Consider the following 21,341-nt stretch of genomic DNA (forward strand, 5'->3'; position numbering starts at 1 on the left):
GTATTTCTCAAACTCGTGGACAATGTTTAAATAGACAATATTAAAATACAGATGCTGCGTATTTATTCTAAGACTATATTGTTTTTATTAGGTTTTACTCTGGGAAGGAATTTCATAAATTATGGGTAGTGTTCAGAAAAAAAAAAACAATCGCAAGGCATTTTTAACTAACGACTTTCATCATTGAAAACACAGAGAAAGCTTCTTAAAAACACAGTTATCAAACCAACTCAACTCGACTTCACTCCCTACCCATCAATTAACCAGAGCTTGCAAGGTACTGATTCAGAGTAATTCAAACATAAGGCCTGTATCTGAGCCACTGATCTGACCTTCTATTCCTGGCCCTCAAAATCTGAGCCAGGACCTGGGGCAATCTACAAGCTGTTTTCTACTGGTCTGTGATCAAATAAGCTCTAATACTAAAAAGCAAGTGCTTAGAAAGATTCACGGTAATCTGATAAATGAACTTGATGACTATTGAATAATAAAAATAAATGGATTAGCTTTTAGGAAAGAATAGTTGACTTGGAAACTTGCCCCTCCCCTCAAGTAATGCTTCTGAATAATTCAACACCACCCCCCCCCCCTTCCAGTACTGTGGCTACATGAGGCCCCCACCTCAAGCCATTAAGTCTTAAAGCAGAGTCATTAAGGTCAGTGATTAGTTACACAGGCAGATCCTTTGGAGACCTGGGTACAACAGGGTTAATGAGCAGATATGGGGGAGGTGGGGTTATAAACCAGGAACACATGCTTTCTAAGTTAGATGGTTTACTTTCCGTTTAATTGCCCTTGAAACACACATGCTCTCCCATAACACAGAAGGTGAGCGCTGGATGAAGTTTTCTGGGTAATGACTTGAAATGTTTTCCTTATGAGAGGCGGTGTTAAGTTACAGCGTTAGACTGAGCTGGGAGGAGAGAAACCACGGCCACAGCCTGAGCCCCCACCTTTTTCTGGGCTGGTAGAAGGTGAACATGGGCTCCCAGAGGCAAGACCAGTGATATGTTGAGCTGACCGGTGGCTCGAATCGACTCGCTCCCGGAGTGACCTCGGGACAGCTTGCAACCGGGTTTAGCCAGAGGCCAGCCCAGCAGGCACAGATGCGGTGCTGTGAAATGCCACGCAGGCAGATACTGACAGGCAGTAGGAGCTAAGCGTTCCCCCTTGGACTGCTGTTTCCTGCTGTTTCAGGGGAGGGCAGGGGCCCTTTCTGGCAACTTTGCTGCTGCCGCTGCTGCTAATACCGCTACTCCAGCCCCCTCTCCACTCAAGGTAAGCTGACTCAACGGGAGGACAGGCTGCCAGGGAAGCCTTTGTACCATGAGCAAGATCCGAAAGTTTTTCCGAGGGAGTGGGCGCGTCCTAGCTTTTATATTTGTAACTTCTGTCATCTGGCTGCTCTTTGACATGGCAGCTCTCCGTCTCTCATTCACTGAGATCAATACTCTCATCCTCAAGGAAGACATCGTCCGAAGGGACCGCACAGGATTCAGAGTTGGGCTAGACCAAATACAGACACTTTACAACAGCAAAAGAGAGATGAAATTCCCAATGAGGGGCTACCGGAAGGGTCTATGGGGCAGTAAGAACTTTAGAAAGACTGAGAAGAGGGTGATGGAGGTTGAGCATGATTTGGCGCAAACCCAGAGGGAGAGAAATGGGCTGAAAACGCCAGGAAGGGGCCGAGTTTCACCCGTGTGGCTTCCTCCAGAACTGCAGAAGCACCCTGTAAGTTTCACCAACCGGAAACCAGAAGGGCAAGTGAGCACCTCTCACCAAGGAAATCCGAAGGAAACCACAGCTCAGGAGGCTCAGAAACCCCTGCTTGTGGCAGCACCAGGGACACCCTTGGTAGAAATCACTGCACACACGGAATCTGTGGGCATAAAGCAAAAGGCCCCGAAGAGTCCCAGACCCAGAAGTTACACATCAAAACAAGCAGCTGAAAGGAACCTGGATGTGATTAAGAGTTCTAATGCTGGCAAATCCGAGCAGCAAACACAGGCAAGAGTTAAGACACAGTACCTTGCCAGCCCGCCAATGTCAAAACCTAGGGACACTATAGCCTTAAATAAAACTGAGACTCGGAGTGAAGAACTGAATGCAAATAAACAAAATTTCCATAAGAGCCTCCCATTTTCCAAGCCCCTTGCCAATTTGAATCTCTTAGAGAAGCAATCTTTTAATGAGACAGAGTTTAGAGGCTTGCTAGAGAATGATGGGGACAAAATGACAGCAGGGAAGGAACTCAATTTCTCTGAAAGTCATATTGTGATTATAACCAAAGAGAAGGAGCAAAAGGTAGGTCCCAAAGAAGTCCCCAGTCTAAAAACTCTATTTCCTATAGTTCTGGGTAAAGTCCAAAACAAACATATTTCTGGAAATAGAAGTGAAGTCTCTCTTCCTTCACTTGCTCTACAGAGAACAGTGTTGCAAACAAATCAAGCCTTAGCTGGTAGGCAGAAGCCAGAAAGAGTCAACTTAACTGTCCAGACTCAGCCTATGGAATACAACCAAAGTCTTATCAAAACCCATTTACCAGAAGACCATGGAATGCACCATGTGTTAAAAATCGATGTGACACTTTCTCCAAGGGACCACAAAGCTCCAGGCCAATTTGGACGTCCAGTGTTTGTTCCTCTTGGAAAGAAGAAGGAAGCAGAAAGAAGATGGAAGGAAGGCAACTTCAATGTCTACCTCAGTGATTTGATCCCAGTAGACAGAGCCATTGGAGACACAAGACCAGCTGGGTAAGATCCCCTTTTCTTCCTTTTCCTCAACCTTTAGTATTTTAGTTCATGTACAGGGATTTGTTTCTATAGAATTTCATCTGATTTTTCAAGTAGAGAATTGTAGCAGCATTCATTGTTAGACACAGTCCAAATATTTTGTCATCCAATCAGAGAAACACTCTGATATCAGTATACCTTTGTACTTTCTGCATTCATTTTTCTAAAACTTTTGGTCTTGTACTTGTGTTCCATTACCTTTCCTTCACTGAAAATCTGTTAAAATGAAGAGATTCATTTGATTCATAATAGGGTATATTATTAATGGTAAAGACAAAATGCAATTCCATTAACATAATGACAAGAAAGAAGTGGATTCCCAATTTTCAAACTTTTTTTATTATTAATGACTTATATATTTGGAAATGGAGAATAAGGAAAGCACTTTCTGGACCTCTCATTGGGAATCATATCTTAACCACAATTCCGTGTAATTATAAGTTATGATCATCATAATCACAAGCGAAAAAGTGACTTTACTCTCTAAAATTTAATGTCCTTTGTACATGAAGATGATAGATCATTCAGTTCAATTATGCAGAAATAATAATGTTAGAAAAAGTCAATCAGCCAACAACTAACACCTGCAGGATATACAAAAGTATAATAATCAACACTTATATTTTTAGTTTTATTACTTACAAAGAGCCTTTTATGTATCAGATAAGGTTAATAAGAACATTAGAAAAAAAAGGCAGAAGATCTTATGGGTTCAAATTAACATATTGAGGTTACTGAAAAGTGATGTTATTTTCCCAAGATAGTAGTTCCAAAGTCTTGCAGTCATTCACGAACCCATTCTTCAAAGACTTAAATTCCTGGGCCTTAGGTATCAGAGGCATGTGCTTTGCATGAGCAAAAACCAATGATTCCTGCCACCAAATAACTCTTAACACCATTCTAGGTGCTGTTCTATTGCCCACGCAGCAGCACCACACTGCTCAACCCTAGCATTGAGCTATCTGGACTCATTGGGTGAATATTGAGTATTTCCAGGACTAGCCTCAGAACCTCCGGAGTAGGTCTTGAGACTTTATCTAAGAAAAAAAGAATTAATTTCTTGTCATTATATACCAGAAGGTGGCTAAGTTGTAAATATTTGGTCTGATTCAAATATAGATGAGTAAAGGTACTTTGTAGCCATATATTCTCTATTCATCAACTGATAAGCATCCTATGTGTACCTTGAAATTCAATTCCTGAGCCAATGTTTGCCTTGAAGCAGAAACTAGGGACTATAATAAGATTCAGGCTTAGCATATGTGGTATGAAAACAAAGGCCTTGTTTGCCCTCTGTAAAGAACACTCATTTGTCATATAAGTAGTCAGAATTTTTAAGAAGTAGGTACCTTAATTTTTAAGAAGTAGGTAGCTATAGAGGAATCTGAATTCATATTAGAGCTTCTTCAATGTGATGTTAGCAGCAAGGAAGCCATATCCTATACTGACATATAACCACTGACAAAGGTCTCTTAACCGTGCTTAGACCACGTGCTGTGTCATTCATGCTCTTCACTCTGTGAAATTCACAGCCTGAAGAGAACAAATACCTATTTAAAAAAATAAAGAAGTTGGAGCCCTGAGAGGTTAGCTTCTTTTGTCTTAAAGATGGTAACTACAGAAAAATAATTAAAATCCAAGCACAAACTTATGCATTGCTATTTGTCTTCTGTTAGGGAATTGACGCCCCCCCCCCCAAAATATACAATGATGGATAGGATCTGATCTTAAATCATTTATAGCATATATCATACAGACATACATACTTGTCCAGGTGTTTATATATCAACTTTGAACACAAAATCCAAGGAATACAGCTGCAGTTAAAGTTGTTTGTTTCTAACATCCTCTGAGCCTAGCAGAGTTCATGGAGACTGTGGAAAGATCCAAGGCTGTACAGAGCAGTCTACAGTTCTGAATCAGAAAAAGGGCAATTGTGTGACTTTTAAAACTTCATGTTGTTATGATGCAGGGGATTTATTGAGACTTCAAGCACTTGTTAGTTTCTGAAATTTGATCTGTGCACATTAAGGGTTGCAGAACAGAGAAGTTACAGGCAGACTACTTCTGAAGGAAGCTGTCCAGACTGTAGAAAAAAATGAACACGTGTGCTGGAGAGGATGAGTCATTCAGCTTGTGGCCAGGTTCCCTCCCTCTTATCATACAACCCACCTTGGCTAAATAAAGGCACTCTCAGCAATCAGCTTCCTGATGCTTTACCCTTCCAATAGGGTAGAAGTGATAATTTAACTGCCTCAGAACCTACATATGGGCTCCCACAAAGTATTTTCAGTCCTTTTTATGAACTTCTTGTTTGAAAGATGATAATGGTTTTATTTTGCTTTTACTTATACAAATAAGTTTGATCTAACAACAAGTACATGCCAATTTATGTATTTGTGGTTATAAAAGTTTCAAGAAATTACAAATAAAAACCTTTTTTATCATGTTGACATGACTTAAAATTTCTTATCTTAATTTTATTTATGTTTGCTCGAAAGCCTTGATTGAAAAAGTGACTTATTAAAACTACACATGGAATTTTTAAGATTTTAAAATTTTAAAAATAAGCATAAAAGGAAAATTATTAAAGAAAATAGAAAATGTGTGTGTGAGAGAGGTAAAATTAGTGGGTAGATGAAGGGAAGGAAAGAAGGAAGGAAGGAAGGAAGGAAGGAAGGAGGGAGGGAGGGAGGGAGGGAGGGAGAAAAGGAAGGGAGGAAGGGGAGGAAGGCAAGAACTAATATATTCAAACAGAGGAGAATTTGGGGGCTGGGGAGATAATACAATGCTTGCCTTGTATGTAGCGACCTGAGTTCGAGCCCAGGCATCCCATATGGTCCCCGGAGTCAGCCAGAAGTGATCCCTGGGTGCAGAGCCAAGAGTAAGACTTGAACATAACCAGGTATGGCCCCCAAACAAAATAAAACATAAGAGAAATAGCCTTAAAATAAGCTTAAAATAACAGCCTGCTGAAACCCTTAAATTAAGTTTGGGAAATATTCTCCCTTAATGTCTTATATACTCCCAAATTTGTCACTGGAGATCAACACAGTCACTGGCACAACATAACTTCCCGCTGACTATCCAGCAACAGCAATAACAAAACCCCCACAATTTTGCTTATATGTTCATTTAAATTTAATTCCCAAGGCACGTGAGATAGAATGAGAGGCCGCTTGTCTAACTGGTGGCTGATCCTGATTCAATCCCTCCGAGCCCTACCGGGTATCATTTCTGAGCACAGGAGCCAGGAATAGCCTCTGATCACAGCCAGGCATGGCCCTATGCATGTAAACACATGCATACGTAACTTTAATTCTTTGTTGGTGATGAGACTCAAATCATAAAGCCAACACCTTCCATGTGGGAAACCTGGATTTAATCCCCAGCATTAAAAAGCGGAAATGAAAAATGAATTTAATTCTGTCCGTTAATATAATAATAACTTCTATTTTCATAATATTTTATTTTCTGCTTTATCTTCTCCCTTCACTTTGTTACTATTACAACAGTTGGGGCTCATGCACATGGTTACAGTGTATTGTCAGTACATCTGGGCAGTGCATATTCAAGGCCTCACAATCGCAAGGCAAGCATCCAAACAAGGCAAGACTGAGCAACCCATGGGTTTTGAGAATCTTCTTGAAGACAGCTTGACTGATTCTTAAGAAGATGCTATGAGGAAGTTGGCATTAAGGATTCCCTATACAATTTTACCTTCTCTGGTTTCAAAGTCAGTATCTCATTTCTGAATTTGCCCTTCCCTTCTTTCCCTCCAGTTTTGAAAGAAGCATATCTAGGATTCTGAGATGTTAGCATGGATTTTTCTAATTATCAAACACTTCCAAAGCACAAGAACTCCTTTCTGTTATTTCAGAGACTAAGAACTCCCTTAGTCCCACTGTTTTGTCACTGCCTCCTCTGTTTCTACTTCATGTAGCTGTAACTTCTGCATGTGGCATTCTCCCCATTTGTCCCTCTGAATAAGGAAAGTTTGCTTGCTACCCTTTTCTAGATAATATGTTCATTCCCATTAAGTGATGTCCTAAGTGGTTCTTTCTCATAGTCTCCCACCACCCTCATCTTCTATGGTCCTTGCCCATCTCTCCCACACATCTTAATTCCACATTGCTCAAATCCTATAGCACACCTTCATCTGGTCCAAGGGCCCCTTATGCACTCAGTGTTTCTGAAAAACTCCTTGCTATATGCTTTTCACTAGCCACAAACCTTGAGAATCTGTTTGGTGCTCTGAGTGAAATCATATGCTACTGAACCAAATTTTTACTTTGGGGAAAGTTCTGTCCCTTCAAAAGATACAAGTTTACACAATATGTTCTATAAGTATTCTAAAAAGTTACATTCTTAAACATATCCTTGCTCTAAAAGATATGTTTTCTGAAATGACTTTTGAAAATTGATACTTTTTTTTTTGCTTTTTGGGTAATACTTGGTTATGCACAGGGGTTACTCCTGGTTATGCACTCAGGAATTACCCCTGGCAGTGCTCAGGGGATCATATGGGATGCTGGGAATCAAATCCGGTTCAGCCCCGTGCAAGGCAAATGCCCTACCCGCTGTGATATTGCTCCAGCCCCTTGATACTAATTTTTTTTAAATGAGTATGAAGTAGCAATAAAACTTGCAAGGGGTCACTTTATAAATTAATAATGACTAATTTTTTATTTTACATATGTGGAATATGGTTTAGTTGGTTTAAATTTGGTTTATTTGGTTTAAAGTACATGCATTCTTTTCTAACACTATGATTTATTACTTCATGTTTGCCATTATGTTCATATTTATAGCTCCTGATCGATTTTTTAATGTTTGACTTTTAAAAAAGGAAATTTTCCTAATTTACTTATAATAATTTTTTATGTAACAAAGTAAAATGTCTATCAATTTTGCCTAGAATTTTTGCCTAGAATATATGCCTCAAGTAAATGATTTTTTTTGACAGTCACTTTTTGTTGTTTTTTGTACACACCTATGTTGCTCAGGGCTTTCTCCTGGCTGTGTGCTCAGAGATCAGTCCTGGCAGCTCAAAGGACCATTTGAATGCTAGGGATCAAACCTGGGTCGGCCATGTGCAAGGCAAATGCCCTGCCTACTGTAATATCTCTTCAGCCCCTGAGAGTCAATTTAAAATTTCATATTTGGTCCGTAATTTAGTCCTTTTTTAAAGTGAAAATAAGCTAAAAATCCTTTCTGCACTTGCTATTTATGTTAACATCTATTCCATTAGGGCTGTAGCTATAGCACAGCAGGTAGGGCATTTGCCTTACACGCGGCCGACCCAGGGCCGACCTGGGTTTGATTTCTCCATCCCTCTCAGAGAGCCCGGCAAGCTACTGAGAGTATCCTGCCCGCAGGACAAAGCCTGGCAAGATACCTGTGACATATTCCATATGCCAGAAACAGTAACAACAAGTCTCACAATGGAGACGTTGTTGGTGCTGGCTTGAGCAAATTGATAAACAATGGGAGGACAGTGCTACAGTGCTATTCCATTCAACCAATGCACACAGCAGTCTTACTCAAACATGGGCCTATTTATTAAAGCACTTTCTGTAGCACTGTTCTCCTGTTGTTCATCGATTTGCTTGAGCAGGCACCAGTAACGTCTCCATTGTGATAATTGTTGTTACTGTTTTTGGCATATTGAATACGCCACAGGGAGCTGCCAGTCTCTGCTGTGTGGGCAGTGTACTCTTGATAGCTCGCTGGGCTCTCCAAGAGGGACAGAGGAATTGAACCCGGGTTGACCGTGTGCAAGGCAAACGCCCTACCTGTTGTGCTATGCTCCAGCATATTTATTAAAATGCAGGGTAATTCTACTTACAGAGACTTTCTTCTGCCTGTGGCTATAGTTAAAGTCTTACTCCAAAAACAAGTTTATTTTATGAGTATATTTTCTGAATCTGGATTTAGAGAAAAATAACTCAAAGAAGTTTTTGTTGCCAACACCTAGTTTTTCAAAGCACAGTAAGGATTGCAGCATGTTTTTCTACCACTGCTGTGTTGTTAAGATATCGTTTATTGCTTAATTTAATGATTTTTTTCTTCTAAATTATTGCAAGCCCCTTGATAAAGCAATTAAAAATGTTTTGTATTCTTCTTTGCTCTGAGCTAGGACTTTCAAGCAATAATTTGGTTCTTTCCTATAAATAAAAAGGGTTTTCTTTTGCCACACACACAACATAAAAAGATAGCATCATGCATTTTCCACAAGACTATCTAAATAGTAATTAAATGGTAACTAAATAGAGAAAAGGGAAAAACAAAATAAAACTTTCCTGAAACCAGCAGAAGTGAAAGTAGACAGTAAAGAGTAAATGAAAATGAGCTCCATGTAAATCCTTCCATTTTTTTTGTCTTCTAAACATTTATCAGAGTCAAAGAAAGAGGAGCTTTAAAGTTATGAAGTTCATGATGATTTTTATTTTTACACAAAATGAATATTTCAATAGATGAAAGGAGATTGTTTTGTGACTAATAGTGATTGGAGAATGTCGAAAATTCTGGAAAAGCTAAAAAGCTAACTGATCAAATAGGGATAAGGGAAATATATACAATATAGATTTAAGAAAGATACTTTCAATTTTCCCCTCCATGGCTAAACACAGGACAATATTGTCTTTGAAGTATATATGTGTCTGAGTGTACTGCATGCTCTTGAGTCTGTGCACTCATATAAATATGTAAAAATTTCTGTGATTTGTGTGTGTTAAGAGTGCAATTTGATATCACTAAAATGTCATGACAAGGCAGAAATTAAAATGCCACATTTGTTTTAAAATATAATAAAACAAAGGTTTAAAGGATAGTTATGGAGACTTGAGATATTTCTATTTATCACACTGTCCCTATATCCAGAGTAATAATAAAGAGAAAGATAATACAATGACTTAAAACACATTTCTGCTTTTAAATCAAAGAGAATAAAAAAGTTAAATTACTGCCTAATTAATGTAAAAGTATAAAATGTTAAAACAAATTAAGGACTCTTTCTCCTAAATGCTGTCAAGGACCTAGAAATATTTCTGGAAGGAGGTAGTTGCTAAATGCAGGAACCCAAATTTGTTTACACTTCTGTTTTAAAACATCTAATCTAGGACCCACATTTTTTAATTATTAGCCTAATTTTATAAAATGCTTGCTATAATGTTGCTCTGGGTACTCTTATCCCAGGTAATAACTTTTTGCTGAACTATTCAAAGCTTTCCCATTCAGAACAAAGTCTCTGAAAATGAAAACATTTTTTTTCTCAACAATGGACAGAAGATTTGGGAAAATCAATAATATTAAAACTGTCTTGTTTATTTTCAAAATGATAGGTTTTTGAGTACCCTCTATATTTTAAATAGATAAGGATTTGCATAAGAAGAAGTGATACAATGAAGCTTCCTTTTTCTAAGGATCTTTAATACTTACATTCTCTTTGATTTCATTTCTCAAGACAAGTACTATAATCAGTATAACTCAACCCAAACTAAACTGGAATCTAAGGTTTCAGATTATTGCAAATAATTCAGATGGTGGCAGTTGATTTTACACCATGTGCAAGTTGCTCATGGACTTTCATGAGCTGGCTATATCATGCTATAGAAATCAACAAAAAGTTCCTGATTTCTAGTTCTATTACTATTTCTCTCAATATTCTCTTCTCTCTTTTTTCTTGTCATGTGATTTTGGGTGAAATTAAAATATCTCTCTTCTATATATATGGCCCAGAGGTGTATGAAGGAATTACTTTTGCATGATAGGTACCTTGCTAGCGAGGAAAAAATGATATAAATCATTTTCTATACAGCACTAAGCCAAAGTTCTTCTTTAAGATTGCTCAACAGTCCTAGCTAAGCAATAAAATAAATCATCTGAGCTCCCATTATGCCATGTAACCTCAGAGTATGGTTCCTGCAGTGTGAAGCAAAATGTGCTAATACAAAGGGTACTCCTACTGGAGTAAGGGAAAGAAAAGCCACACCTTGAGCTGAGAATGGACACAAGTGTTTTAGCTGTGACTTGATGTGGGAGGAAATGAGAAAGCATGAGGTCAAAGTTTATAAAAAGAATGATCCCTTGGAAAACAGAAGCAGATCTCATTTGGGGTAGGGAAGAACAGGGTGGATCTAAACAGGACCACTGAAGTAAGCATAGTCTCTTTCCTAAGGGTACTCTAACAGTGGGAAAACAGGAAATCATTAAAACCATTGAAAGAATAATTTGATTTTCCTTTCTCTGGGTGAGGAGCTGGGTCTCATGACTCAGAGGGGACTTTGTGTAGTAGGTGGATGAGGTGGAGGAATTGCTTAGAGAATCCCAGAATATAAATTACTGAGGAAGTTTTAAATACTCTCTAATCTGGCCCCTCTGGGACTATGAAGACAGAGGAGGAAAGTGACTTGTCTAAGGTCATAGACTGAACAACAGCAAAGCAGATAAGGCTCTTGCCTTCCACGTGGATAACCAAGATTTGATTCCTAGCACCCCATATGGTCCTCCAAACCCACCAGGAGTGATTCCTGAGCTCAGAGTCAGGAGTAATACCTTAGCACAACCAACTGTGCCTATTCCCACTGAGACAAAACCTTATTCTCCAAAAATGCCCTAAGTACCATACCCATTTTTGTGACATCATACCACCATCTACTCTTCTCCCTCCATTCCCTTTTTACTCTAACAGTTTCCTGCTCAAAATGGACCATTTTTAGTGGTGAATGCTGATTCTGGTGGTTTCTATTTCCTAGCATGAATCCATTAGCTTTGATTGGTTCTACGGTTACTTCAGCTGGCTGAGACCATTGGCATGGAGGCGGTGAGTGACTGGCCTTCTAAATTAGTAACTGGGCAATTCTTACTGAATGTCAGGAGGAGACTATTCTAGAAAGAACAAAATAGAAAACCACATTTTTGTATAACTAGTGGGAGGAAAAGATGCACCAACAATTCTAAGATCTTAGAGAAAAGGCTATAACTTCAGACAGAGTTCTTCTGTCTGAAGATGCTATTCTTCTGATTCTCCTGAAGATACCAGTGCTGGGGGACAAACTGCCTCAGAAGGCTCGTAAGGAGACCATAGTTGAATTGCAAATAGAACTTGAGAAAATATTCTCCTTGACCTTCTGTTCAAACCTAAGGAGACTAAGACCTGACCCTCATAGTACATATTGACTGTCTTGGAGTAAAATGAAAAATTCATAGAAATAAGAGAATGTTATCATTCTCTCAGTCTTCTGATCTGATGCCTTCTTTATTTGATAGGCTACATTCAAATCAGCATACTGCTGAGCATTCAGCTCACACAGCTGAGAAGGTTAAACATCACTTTCTGAGTTTCTTGATAAAAGATGGGCCTGGATAGATTTGGATTGAAGGGCTGCCTAATAAAAGGGCAGAAAGCACTGTAAAATGTATATATTTTCATTGTGGATAATATTAGGTCCTCATATGGTTTTTTTCTTTGTTTGTTTGTTTGTTTGTTTTTTACCATGGAGCTTACAAAGTACTTTTATAATCATTATGTTACCAAATCACAAACACTGCACTGAATGTATATACACTTTATGCTAAAAGTGAGCTCCTGGAAAGTTGTATAATTTATCCATGGATGTGCATCTAATAAGTGTCAGAAAGAACACCTGTCATCCTTCTCTATCCCAGACTCTTTTCTCCTGCTACAATAATGTATCAACTCAGTGCAAGATGTTGAAATTCCCATGTTTGGTTTTCCATTCATTTTTAGTACTTGGATTTGATGTGATAATCAAAATCTAAACACACCCCAAACAAAATCAACTGATTTCATATTTCATAATAGAATGGGACCTTGTCGTCTCTAGTAGTTTTTGCAATGAATGGGCATATAAAATAAAAAATTGATTTTTTAACCTAAAAAAAATTTAAACTCAAGGATATTTAGCACTCAACTTGTCTTTGACTTCACTTGCTTCTATTTCCCTAGAAACAAATGGTTCCAGTGGGAATAGAGGGAGAGTTGGATCAGTGTAGTATAATTTTTATAACCTGTAGAAACTAGATGACTCTTGAATTATAAGAATGAAGGGAAGAGGTAACAATTTTGAAATCCTTCCTGGTCTAATAACCAATTGAATGAAGCAAAGTAAGCACGCTGGCTTTTCCAGACATCTCGAAATATGTTTAACCTGTTTAGTAATGCTGAACACCAAGTACAAATGAATGTGAAAGTGGCCCCTTACCTCAACCACCCAAATCACAGAACACCCTAAAGTATTATGTTTGAAAATTTTTAAGTATCCTTCTTTTCTCCTCCCAATCTATAGGTGTAGCCAATAGTTTTGAATGCTAAGATGGGAGAAAGGATCAAATGCTTCGTAAAATGAGGAGTCTTCACCAAATCTCTCATATTTTTGTAGGTTTTATTTTTGAACCTCCAATTTTAGTTCACTTAACATCACAAAACTTCTTAGAACGTCTTTCTAAATGAGATGAAAAGATGTGTGAATATATAATATAGGAATATTCATTTGCATTAACCTGTTTGGTTAACTTTTCCCAGTGTGTTTTCACTTATCACTAGATGTTTCTAAAACTTAGCCAACTGTCAACGATAAAGGAGCTCTGGAGACTTCAGTGAGGCTTGTTGGAGTAAAGGCCTCACACAGAATTTTTGTAGCTGGACTACCTATTTAAAACCTACTTTTATCAATATTAAGTGTTAAAAATATATTTAAATGTGAAATGTGAATTTCTCATTTGTTTACACTATAAGTTAGAGATGAGATAGTTGTAGGAAATCACTGATTATATTCTATACTCTTTCTGCCACTGGATATTGAACTTATTTGAGTTTTATTTCTTTCACAGCCTAGAGTTCATGTTAGAATTATTTAGCCATTTTATTCTAGCACCCTCAAAATCCTCTATCATTTTTTCTTTTACCTCATTTGCTCTGATGGCCCCAAGAGTGAACTAATCCAACAGTCTTTTTATCTCCTTCTTCACCCAAGCTGTCAGACACTGGTAAAGAAAATAAAACATTTATTTGGATTGAAATTTTTGAGTCTTCAAATGCAGGAAAGTGAAAAGTTCCCCTACGAATTTCTTTTATGTTTAATTGGCCAGTACTCTTCCCCATTTCTCATAGAGTTTTAGCCAAATATCTTCCATTCTCCTCCAGTCTACCCTATTACAATTGCAAATGACCTTGTTCCAGTGTGAGATAGATTGGTTCAATATTCATCCAATGCACAAACTTATCTGTACACACAGTACTTTTATTTTTCCTATCTAAAATAAGATTCACAACTTAAACTTCTGATTTAAGGCCACTCTACCTCCATGATTCTTATATATTTCATAGAATATTTTTAGATATTTATTACACACTTCTATACTGAAAGTTTGTGGCATTGAAATAAGCAAGATAGTTTTGTTTCTCTAGAAATTTCACATGCAAAAAATGAATAAATAATGAATTTCATGACAGAAACAGAGGTGGTGGTAATATTAGAATGATAAGCTGTGTTTCTGTAGTGTATTCATAAAAGACTTCCCTATCGTGGCAATATTTAATCTGAGAATGAATAGAAAGGAGCCATGAAGCCACTCAAGGAGCTATGACTTATCTCTTGAGTCAATATCATTAAGTTGATTATTGCAAGGAAAAAGACCTTTTTCCACCAACAATCCTATCAACGATAAATTTTTTTCAACTCTGAACTCAATTTTTTCTTCTCTAAAGACCATAAATATAATTCTCCCCCTTTGTACTCAAGAAAGACAGAGGGAACTGAGATGACAAATTTACCATGTGTCCCACCTACCTAACATGTCTGTCTTTTTTGGGATATTATAAAATGATGTACAAGAAAGTTTCTGTTCCCTCCTTTACTTTTGTATTCTAAATTTGTTTTACTCTGTCCCCTTACATTTTCCCCTTGGGAAACTTTAGTTTTATCCCTTATGTTTTCTCTGTTCACCATCAAAGATTCTGACAACAGTAATCTCTACTAGAGATTCTTGCCTTGTGGGGCTAGATAGATGGTACAGCATATGGGTTGCTTCCCTTGAATATGGCTGACCCTTATTCAATCCCCAGAATCCCATATGGTCCCCCAAGCACTGCCAAGAGCAATTACTAAGTGATAGCCAGGAGTAATCTCTGAGCATCACTGACTATATTCCAACCCCTACACCAAAAATGGACATTTTATTTCAGTTTAAAATTCAGTTTAAAATATGTTCAGATTTAAAATTGCCCTTCAGTTGGTGGCATTATTTTCAATTAATTAAACATGGTAATGTTTTATTTAATGTAGGAAATATTTTATTTTTTGAATTATTTTTATATAATTGATTTATAGGTAAAGGTCCTCCCGTTGATCGTCGATTTGCTCGAGCGGGCCCAGTAACGTCTCCATTGGAGACTTTGTTGTTACTGTGTCTGGCATATCGAATACTCTCGGTAGCCTGCCGGGCTCACCGAGAGGGGCGGAGGAATCGAACTCGGGTCGGCCATGTTGGCTGCTTGTAAGGCGAACACCCTACCGCTGATTTATAGGATTATAATTCAAAATTAGTATCAGTGATAAAAATTTTATGGTCTTAATGCATAATTTCCAAATTTCAGAGAAACAGTAAATGTAATTAAAATTTTTCCCTTACTGTAATAAAGTAAGGGCTTTAATAAAGTTGGGCTGGAGCGATAGCACAACAGGTAGGGCTTTTGCCTTGGGCGGGGCCAACCCAGTTTCAATTCCTCTGTTCCTCTCAGGGAGCCCAACATGCTACTGACAGTATCCCACCCGCACGGCAGAGCCTGGCAAGCTCCCCATGGTCTATTCTACATGCCAAAAACAGTAACAACAAGTCTAACAATGGAGACATTACTGGTACCCGTTTGAGCAAATTGATGAACAATGGGAGAACAGTGCTACAGTGCTACTTTAATAAATCGGTTAATTCAATGTAATTTTACCATTTACTGCAAAATAGCCCGCGATAGCACAGTGGTAGGGCATTTGCCTTGCACGCAGCCAACATGACCGACTGGAGTTTGATTCCTCCGCCCCTCTCGGAGAGCCCGGCAAACTACCGAGAGTATCTCACACACACGGCAGAGCCTGGCAAGCTACCCGTTATGTATTCAATATGCCAAACACAGTAACAAGTCTCACGATGGAGACGTTAATGGGCCCACTCGAGCAAATCGATGAACAACGAGAGGACCGTGACCGTGACCGTGAGAGAAGGTACAACCAAAACATATGTGAACTGGAGTAATAGCACAGTGGATGGGGCTCTTACCTTGCACACAGTACAGCTAGCTTCAATTACTGGTACCATAATTGTTTCCCTGAATCCTACAAGAGTGGCCCCTGCATGCAAAGCCAGGAGGCAGCTCTGAGCACTACCAGTGCCACCCCTGATCCACCACCACCACCATCACACACACAAACAAGATTCTTAAAGCTTTTAAAGTTTGAAAATAAATAGTCTCCCCAGACATATGTTTTCTTCTAATACACAGAACTAGTAAACATTGCTAAATAAATTACAAAGTAATGATTATTTTTTGGTTTTGGCACTGTTGTTTACTATTAGTAGTAATTTAGCTCCTATCACATATTTTAGTTCTTGCATTAAGTATTCTAGTTCCACACCCTCCACCAGGATTCCATTTTCCTAGTGTTCCCCATCCTATTCTGATACTCTCCTTCTGCCCAGTTAATTTCCTACTGAAGACCAGTTTCTCATTTTGTTACATTTTGGGCATTCGTTATTCTCCTACTGTTTTTCTTTATATCCCACATATGAGAGAGATCATTCTGTATTTGTCCCTCTTCTGACGTGCTTCATCCATCATGATACTCTGTAGACCCACCAACATAGCAGCAGATGGTACGATTTTACCTTTCTCTCATAGTGAGTAGTCTTCTATTATGTGTACGTACTGTGTTGTCTTTATTCAGTCATTTGTTATTAGACACTTGGGATGTGTCCATATTTTGGCTATTGTGAATGGTGCTGCAATGACTATAGGAGTACAAGTACATTTTATGAATAGAGTTTTGGGGACATTGGGGTAGATACGAAGAAGTGGAATTGCTGGGTCACATGGAAATTTAATTCCTAGTGTTTTGAGAAATGTCCATATTGCTTTTCAAAAAGGCTGGACCAGTTGACATTCCCACTTGCAGTGACTTACACTTCCTTTTTTCACACATACATGCCAACACTAGTTGTTTTGATGTTTGTAACATATGCCAGTGTCACTGGTGTGAAATGATATCTCAATGTTGATTTGATATGCATTTCCCTAATAACAAGTGATGCAGAGCAAGTTTTTTTCATATACCTATTGACCATTTGCTTGTCTTCTTTTTAAAATCTTCTGTTCATATTTTCCATCCATTTCTGATGGGGTTAGTTGTTTTTTCCTTATGAAGTTCTACCAGTGCTTTATTCATTTTGAATATTGACTCTTTACCAAATAAATGATGGAAAAGTCTATCAGTATGTGTTATTTTTTTTATTCTGGTCATTTCTTTTGCAGCTCAGAAGTTTTTAGTTTAATGCAGTCCCATTTGTTTATCTTAGCTTGTGTTTGTTAAGCCAATAACATTGAACTAGTGAACTACTATAGATTCTTAGTGTTTTGAGATGTCATGAAGAGGTTTAGCTATATTTTTCCTGAATATGATTTATGAATTCAGGCCTAATATCAAGATTTTTAACCTATTTTATTTGACTTTTGTGTATGGTGTTAGAAAGATGACTGAGTTCCTCTTTTTGCACGTAACCTACCTATTTTCATTTGTTTAATAGCATTTTCTTGCTCCATTTCATGTTTTTTGCCCAATTATTGAAGACTAGCTGCCCAGTATTTGAATACAAGCTTATCCTATATTGTGCGGGAAAGTTCTCAAGGCAGTGATACCTACTCTTATGTCGGAGAGCTTGATGAAATTTTCACATGAACTCAGATGATAAGATAATGAAATGACTGAAAAAAACTGAATGATGCAGCCATAAAGCATGGATAGAACCTTGAAGAGGCAAGAAACAGAATTTCTCCTAAAGCTTCTGAAAGGGTCATGCATTGAGGTTCAAAGATAGTATATGACCTTTCTAAGTCATCAATTAGAGCTACTTACCTCACATCTATTTGATTCTGAAACCCAAGAACCTATTTCAAAAAAATCATCATAATGCAGTAGAATGAAAACTAGTTATTCACATTTCCACATATATATGGAATATATGTATAGAATATATATGGAAATATATGTCTTTCTTAATGAGTGAGGTTGGGTAAGCTGTTTAACTTTTTAATCTTCTGTTTAATCTGTTTGAAGAAGAGCTTACATACCTCAACAGTTGATATAAAGATTGAATTTAATTGTGTGCTGTAGTATTTTAACCAATTTTAAAGTGGCATGTACCCGTGTCTTTACTATGACTGGATTTTATTCTTATCTACTTACTTTTTATGTATTTAGTATATGAAGTTGTAGTTTTGTGATATGACAGAAGTCCCGATTTGATACCACAAAATGCTATATCTTATGCTAGATGCTTTTATTCTTGTAGACCTAAGACCTAATATATAAATATTTCTGGAGCCAGTCTGTACCAGAGTTGGATTCCCAATTCTGTTATTAGCTAACATTATAATCATGAGCTAATTCCCTGTGTTCTTTTTATTATTCACCTATAAAAAGGATAAGAGATGCTACAAGTATGTAATTAAAGTAGAAAGAAGCAAAATGCCTATAATATTTATTTATGGTCAGAATTTAATTTTGCATTTATAACAGCAGCTATGTTAGAAGGATAGCAAATATTCTTTGTGAGGTCCCACTGGGCACCATCCTGTGAAGAGCAACACAGGCAGGGAGGGAAAGATTGCCAACTGTGAGGCAGTATGCACTGTAGGGCATGGAAAAACACCAAGAAGGCCAATTACAACCCACACTGAATATCAACTCCCACGGGAGCCTGATCTCATTTCCATGCCAGAAAAATGATTGCAAGTGTGTCTATTCCACAGCATAGAGAGTCTCCATAAGGAACCCCTAAATTGAGAAGTTGAGAGCTTTAACTGTTTGGTATGTAGTGTACCATAAGATAGATTCACATGAAAGCAGAAAGAGAGACTGTTTTGTTTGTCACTTCACAGAAGACTAGTTGGAGGGTCAATCATAAACTAATTGGTAACATTAAATATGTCAGAATACTCTCTTGCAGTATATACCATATGCAGAAAAACAATGTCTACCATCTGGTGGATTCCTATGTCAGGAAAGATGCTAGACATTTTATGAGCTTTCTCACCAGGCAGTTAAACTTGGTTGAATGAGAATCATTGCTTCATTTTGTAGATGAGAAAACTGAAGCACTGAAAGACTGAGTAAGTTATTAATGGATAAATACCTGAGAAATACTGTTGGTGAGATTCAACATAGTGTCTACCTGCAAACCCATGTCCTTTTAACTACAGTCTGATGCCTTTCTTCTTGGGAAATTTTGCACATATTTTATTTTTAGTCCGTTTATTCATTAAAATCCACAGTTAACTGCTATTCCTCTGCTATTTTATTTTGCTTACACCCCTCCCCAAGAACAAGCACATGAAAAAAAACCAGTGGTATAGATAGTGGGTGGGTAAATGAATGAACATGATAGGTGATAGGTCAACAGACAATCTAAATGTAGATGCTATACACATATTCATACTCTGAATTTTTAAATCATCTTATGATCTCATTAGCACATCATATTTTCTCTTATTGTCTTCTGGTACAGGTGTGCAGAGCAGCTAGTTCACAACACCCTCCCAACCACTAGTGTCATCATGTGCTTTGTGGATGAAGTGTGGTCCACTCTCCTGAGATCTGTTCATAGTGTTCTCAATCGCTCTCCTCCACACCTCATTAAGGAGATTCTTCTGGTGGATGACTTCAGCACCAAAGGTAAAAAGAAAACATCCTGGAGGATTAGTATTTGATGTGTGTCAGTAGCAGTTCAGATTGATGGAAGAATCTCAAAATAACTTAATGAAGCATAAAACTGAAATGACAAATCATTGTTTCATCTGATGACTTAAAAGTGAACTGCTATGGGTCTAAAAATGTTAATTCTGACTATCATCTATGCCATGTTTTCTTAGCTGTTTCAGCCTTCGCTTTAGTTATGACTTCCATATAAAGCGATTACTTAATAAAGCTCTTTGAATTAGCACATTGAAGTTTTTGAGATCCAAAGGTGTTCTCAGGGGGCATAGCTCAGGGGTAGAGCATTTGATTGCAGAAGATGTTTTCTACAATTTTGTACTTTCTATAATCCAATAATCAAACATCCCACAATAATGGAATGCCTTTTCTATGGGTAATACCGAGAATTAGAGTTAGACTTTAATTCTGAAAAACATGAAAGTCTATGTCTTTTCTTCAAATGTAAATGCTATTATGTGTTCAGTTAAGTATTGAGAAGAAAACTTTCTAGTGAAAATTAAGAGAACAGGTTACAAACTGAGTTCAAAGGCAGAATCCATCATGGTCTTTATGTTTACTTTTATTTATCACATTTTGTAATGTCTCTTTTTGGGCTATCAAATAATGTGTGCATGTAAGACAACTAAAATTCCCTGACCACTATGTTATCAATAAGCAAAATATAACCCACTTCAAAAAGTTAGAAGCGAATTAAGAGATGGTAAAATTCATACAATAACTTAGCCCTCAGCATAAGTTCAATGAGATGATCTAGTTCCTTCAGCCTAAACAATTTCTACCAGAACCATTCTGAGCTCTAGGAGCTGTGAGATGTCAAAAGAAAACTGGCTGAAACTTCAAGGAGTTGGTGACAATGTAAGCAGAAATAGAAGCTATTTAGCCTCTTCTCAAGGGTCTTTGAAAGAGGGGAAACATTCTACTTAAACCTGAGTAATTTATAGGATGAATTTTCTCCTGTCCTGACAACATGTAGAGAGGCTCATTTCTTTCTATGTAATATGGCAACATTGAAAGCAATATTTTGAGGAGTGGGAGAGAGATTACAGGAGATAATATCATGCTTACAGCTGACCCGGGTTCTAAACTCTAGCATTACATATGATACCTTGAGCACTACCACTCCTGAAACACAGAGCCAGAAATAATCCTTGAGCATCGCTGGGTGTGTGCAACAACCCTCCCTCCACCCTCACTGGAACTTCAAAAGAATGTTTTGAGATTTAAAAAAACAACTTAGATACTAAACCAAATACAAAATAAATCCAAGAAAATGACATGAGAAAATATAATCAGGATCCAAAGAATAGATTTAAGTGATTCTATTTAAAATTGGAATCTGACATAGGGAGCTGTTTCTGATATTATACTAACCTGTTGAAGTGTTTCCTAATCTATCCTTACTCTCATCCAGAATACCTAAAGGATAAATTGGATAAATATATGTCTCAATTCCCAAAAGTTCGAATCCTTCGCCTCAAAGAAAGACATGGTCTAATAAGAGCCAGACTGGCAGGGGCACAGGAAGCAACAGGTAAGAAGT

General features: G+C 37.7%; 1 protein-coding gene across 1 annotated transcript in view; it reads left to right on the top strand.

Annotated features, from left to right (window-relative positions):
* Positions 1 to 1,326: 1,326 nt before the first annotated feature.
* Positions 1,327 to 21,341, top strand: part of GALNT5 (polypeptide N-acetylgalactosaminyltransferase 5) — a 46,833-nt gene continuing 26,818 nt past the window's right edge. Inside the window, exons 1-3 of the mRNA XM_056110206.1 lie at positions 1,327 to 2,756; positions 19,593 to 19,759; positions 21,213 to 21,332. Coding sequence (XP_055966181.1) covers positions 1,327 to 2,756; positions 19,593 to 19,759; positions 21,213 to 21,332 — 1,717 coding nt within the window. The remainder of the gene's footprint in view (positions 2,757 to 19,592; positions 19,760 to 21,212; positions 21,333 to 21,341) is intronic.

Source organism: Sorex fumeus, unplaced genomic scaffold, assembly GCF_029834395.1.
Source record: "Sorex fumeus unplaced genomic scaffold, SorFum_2.1 ptg000009l, whole genome shotgun sequence".
NCBI lineage: Eukaryota > Metazoa > Chordata > Mammalia > Eulipotyphla > Soricidae > Sorex > Sorex fumeus.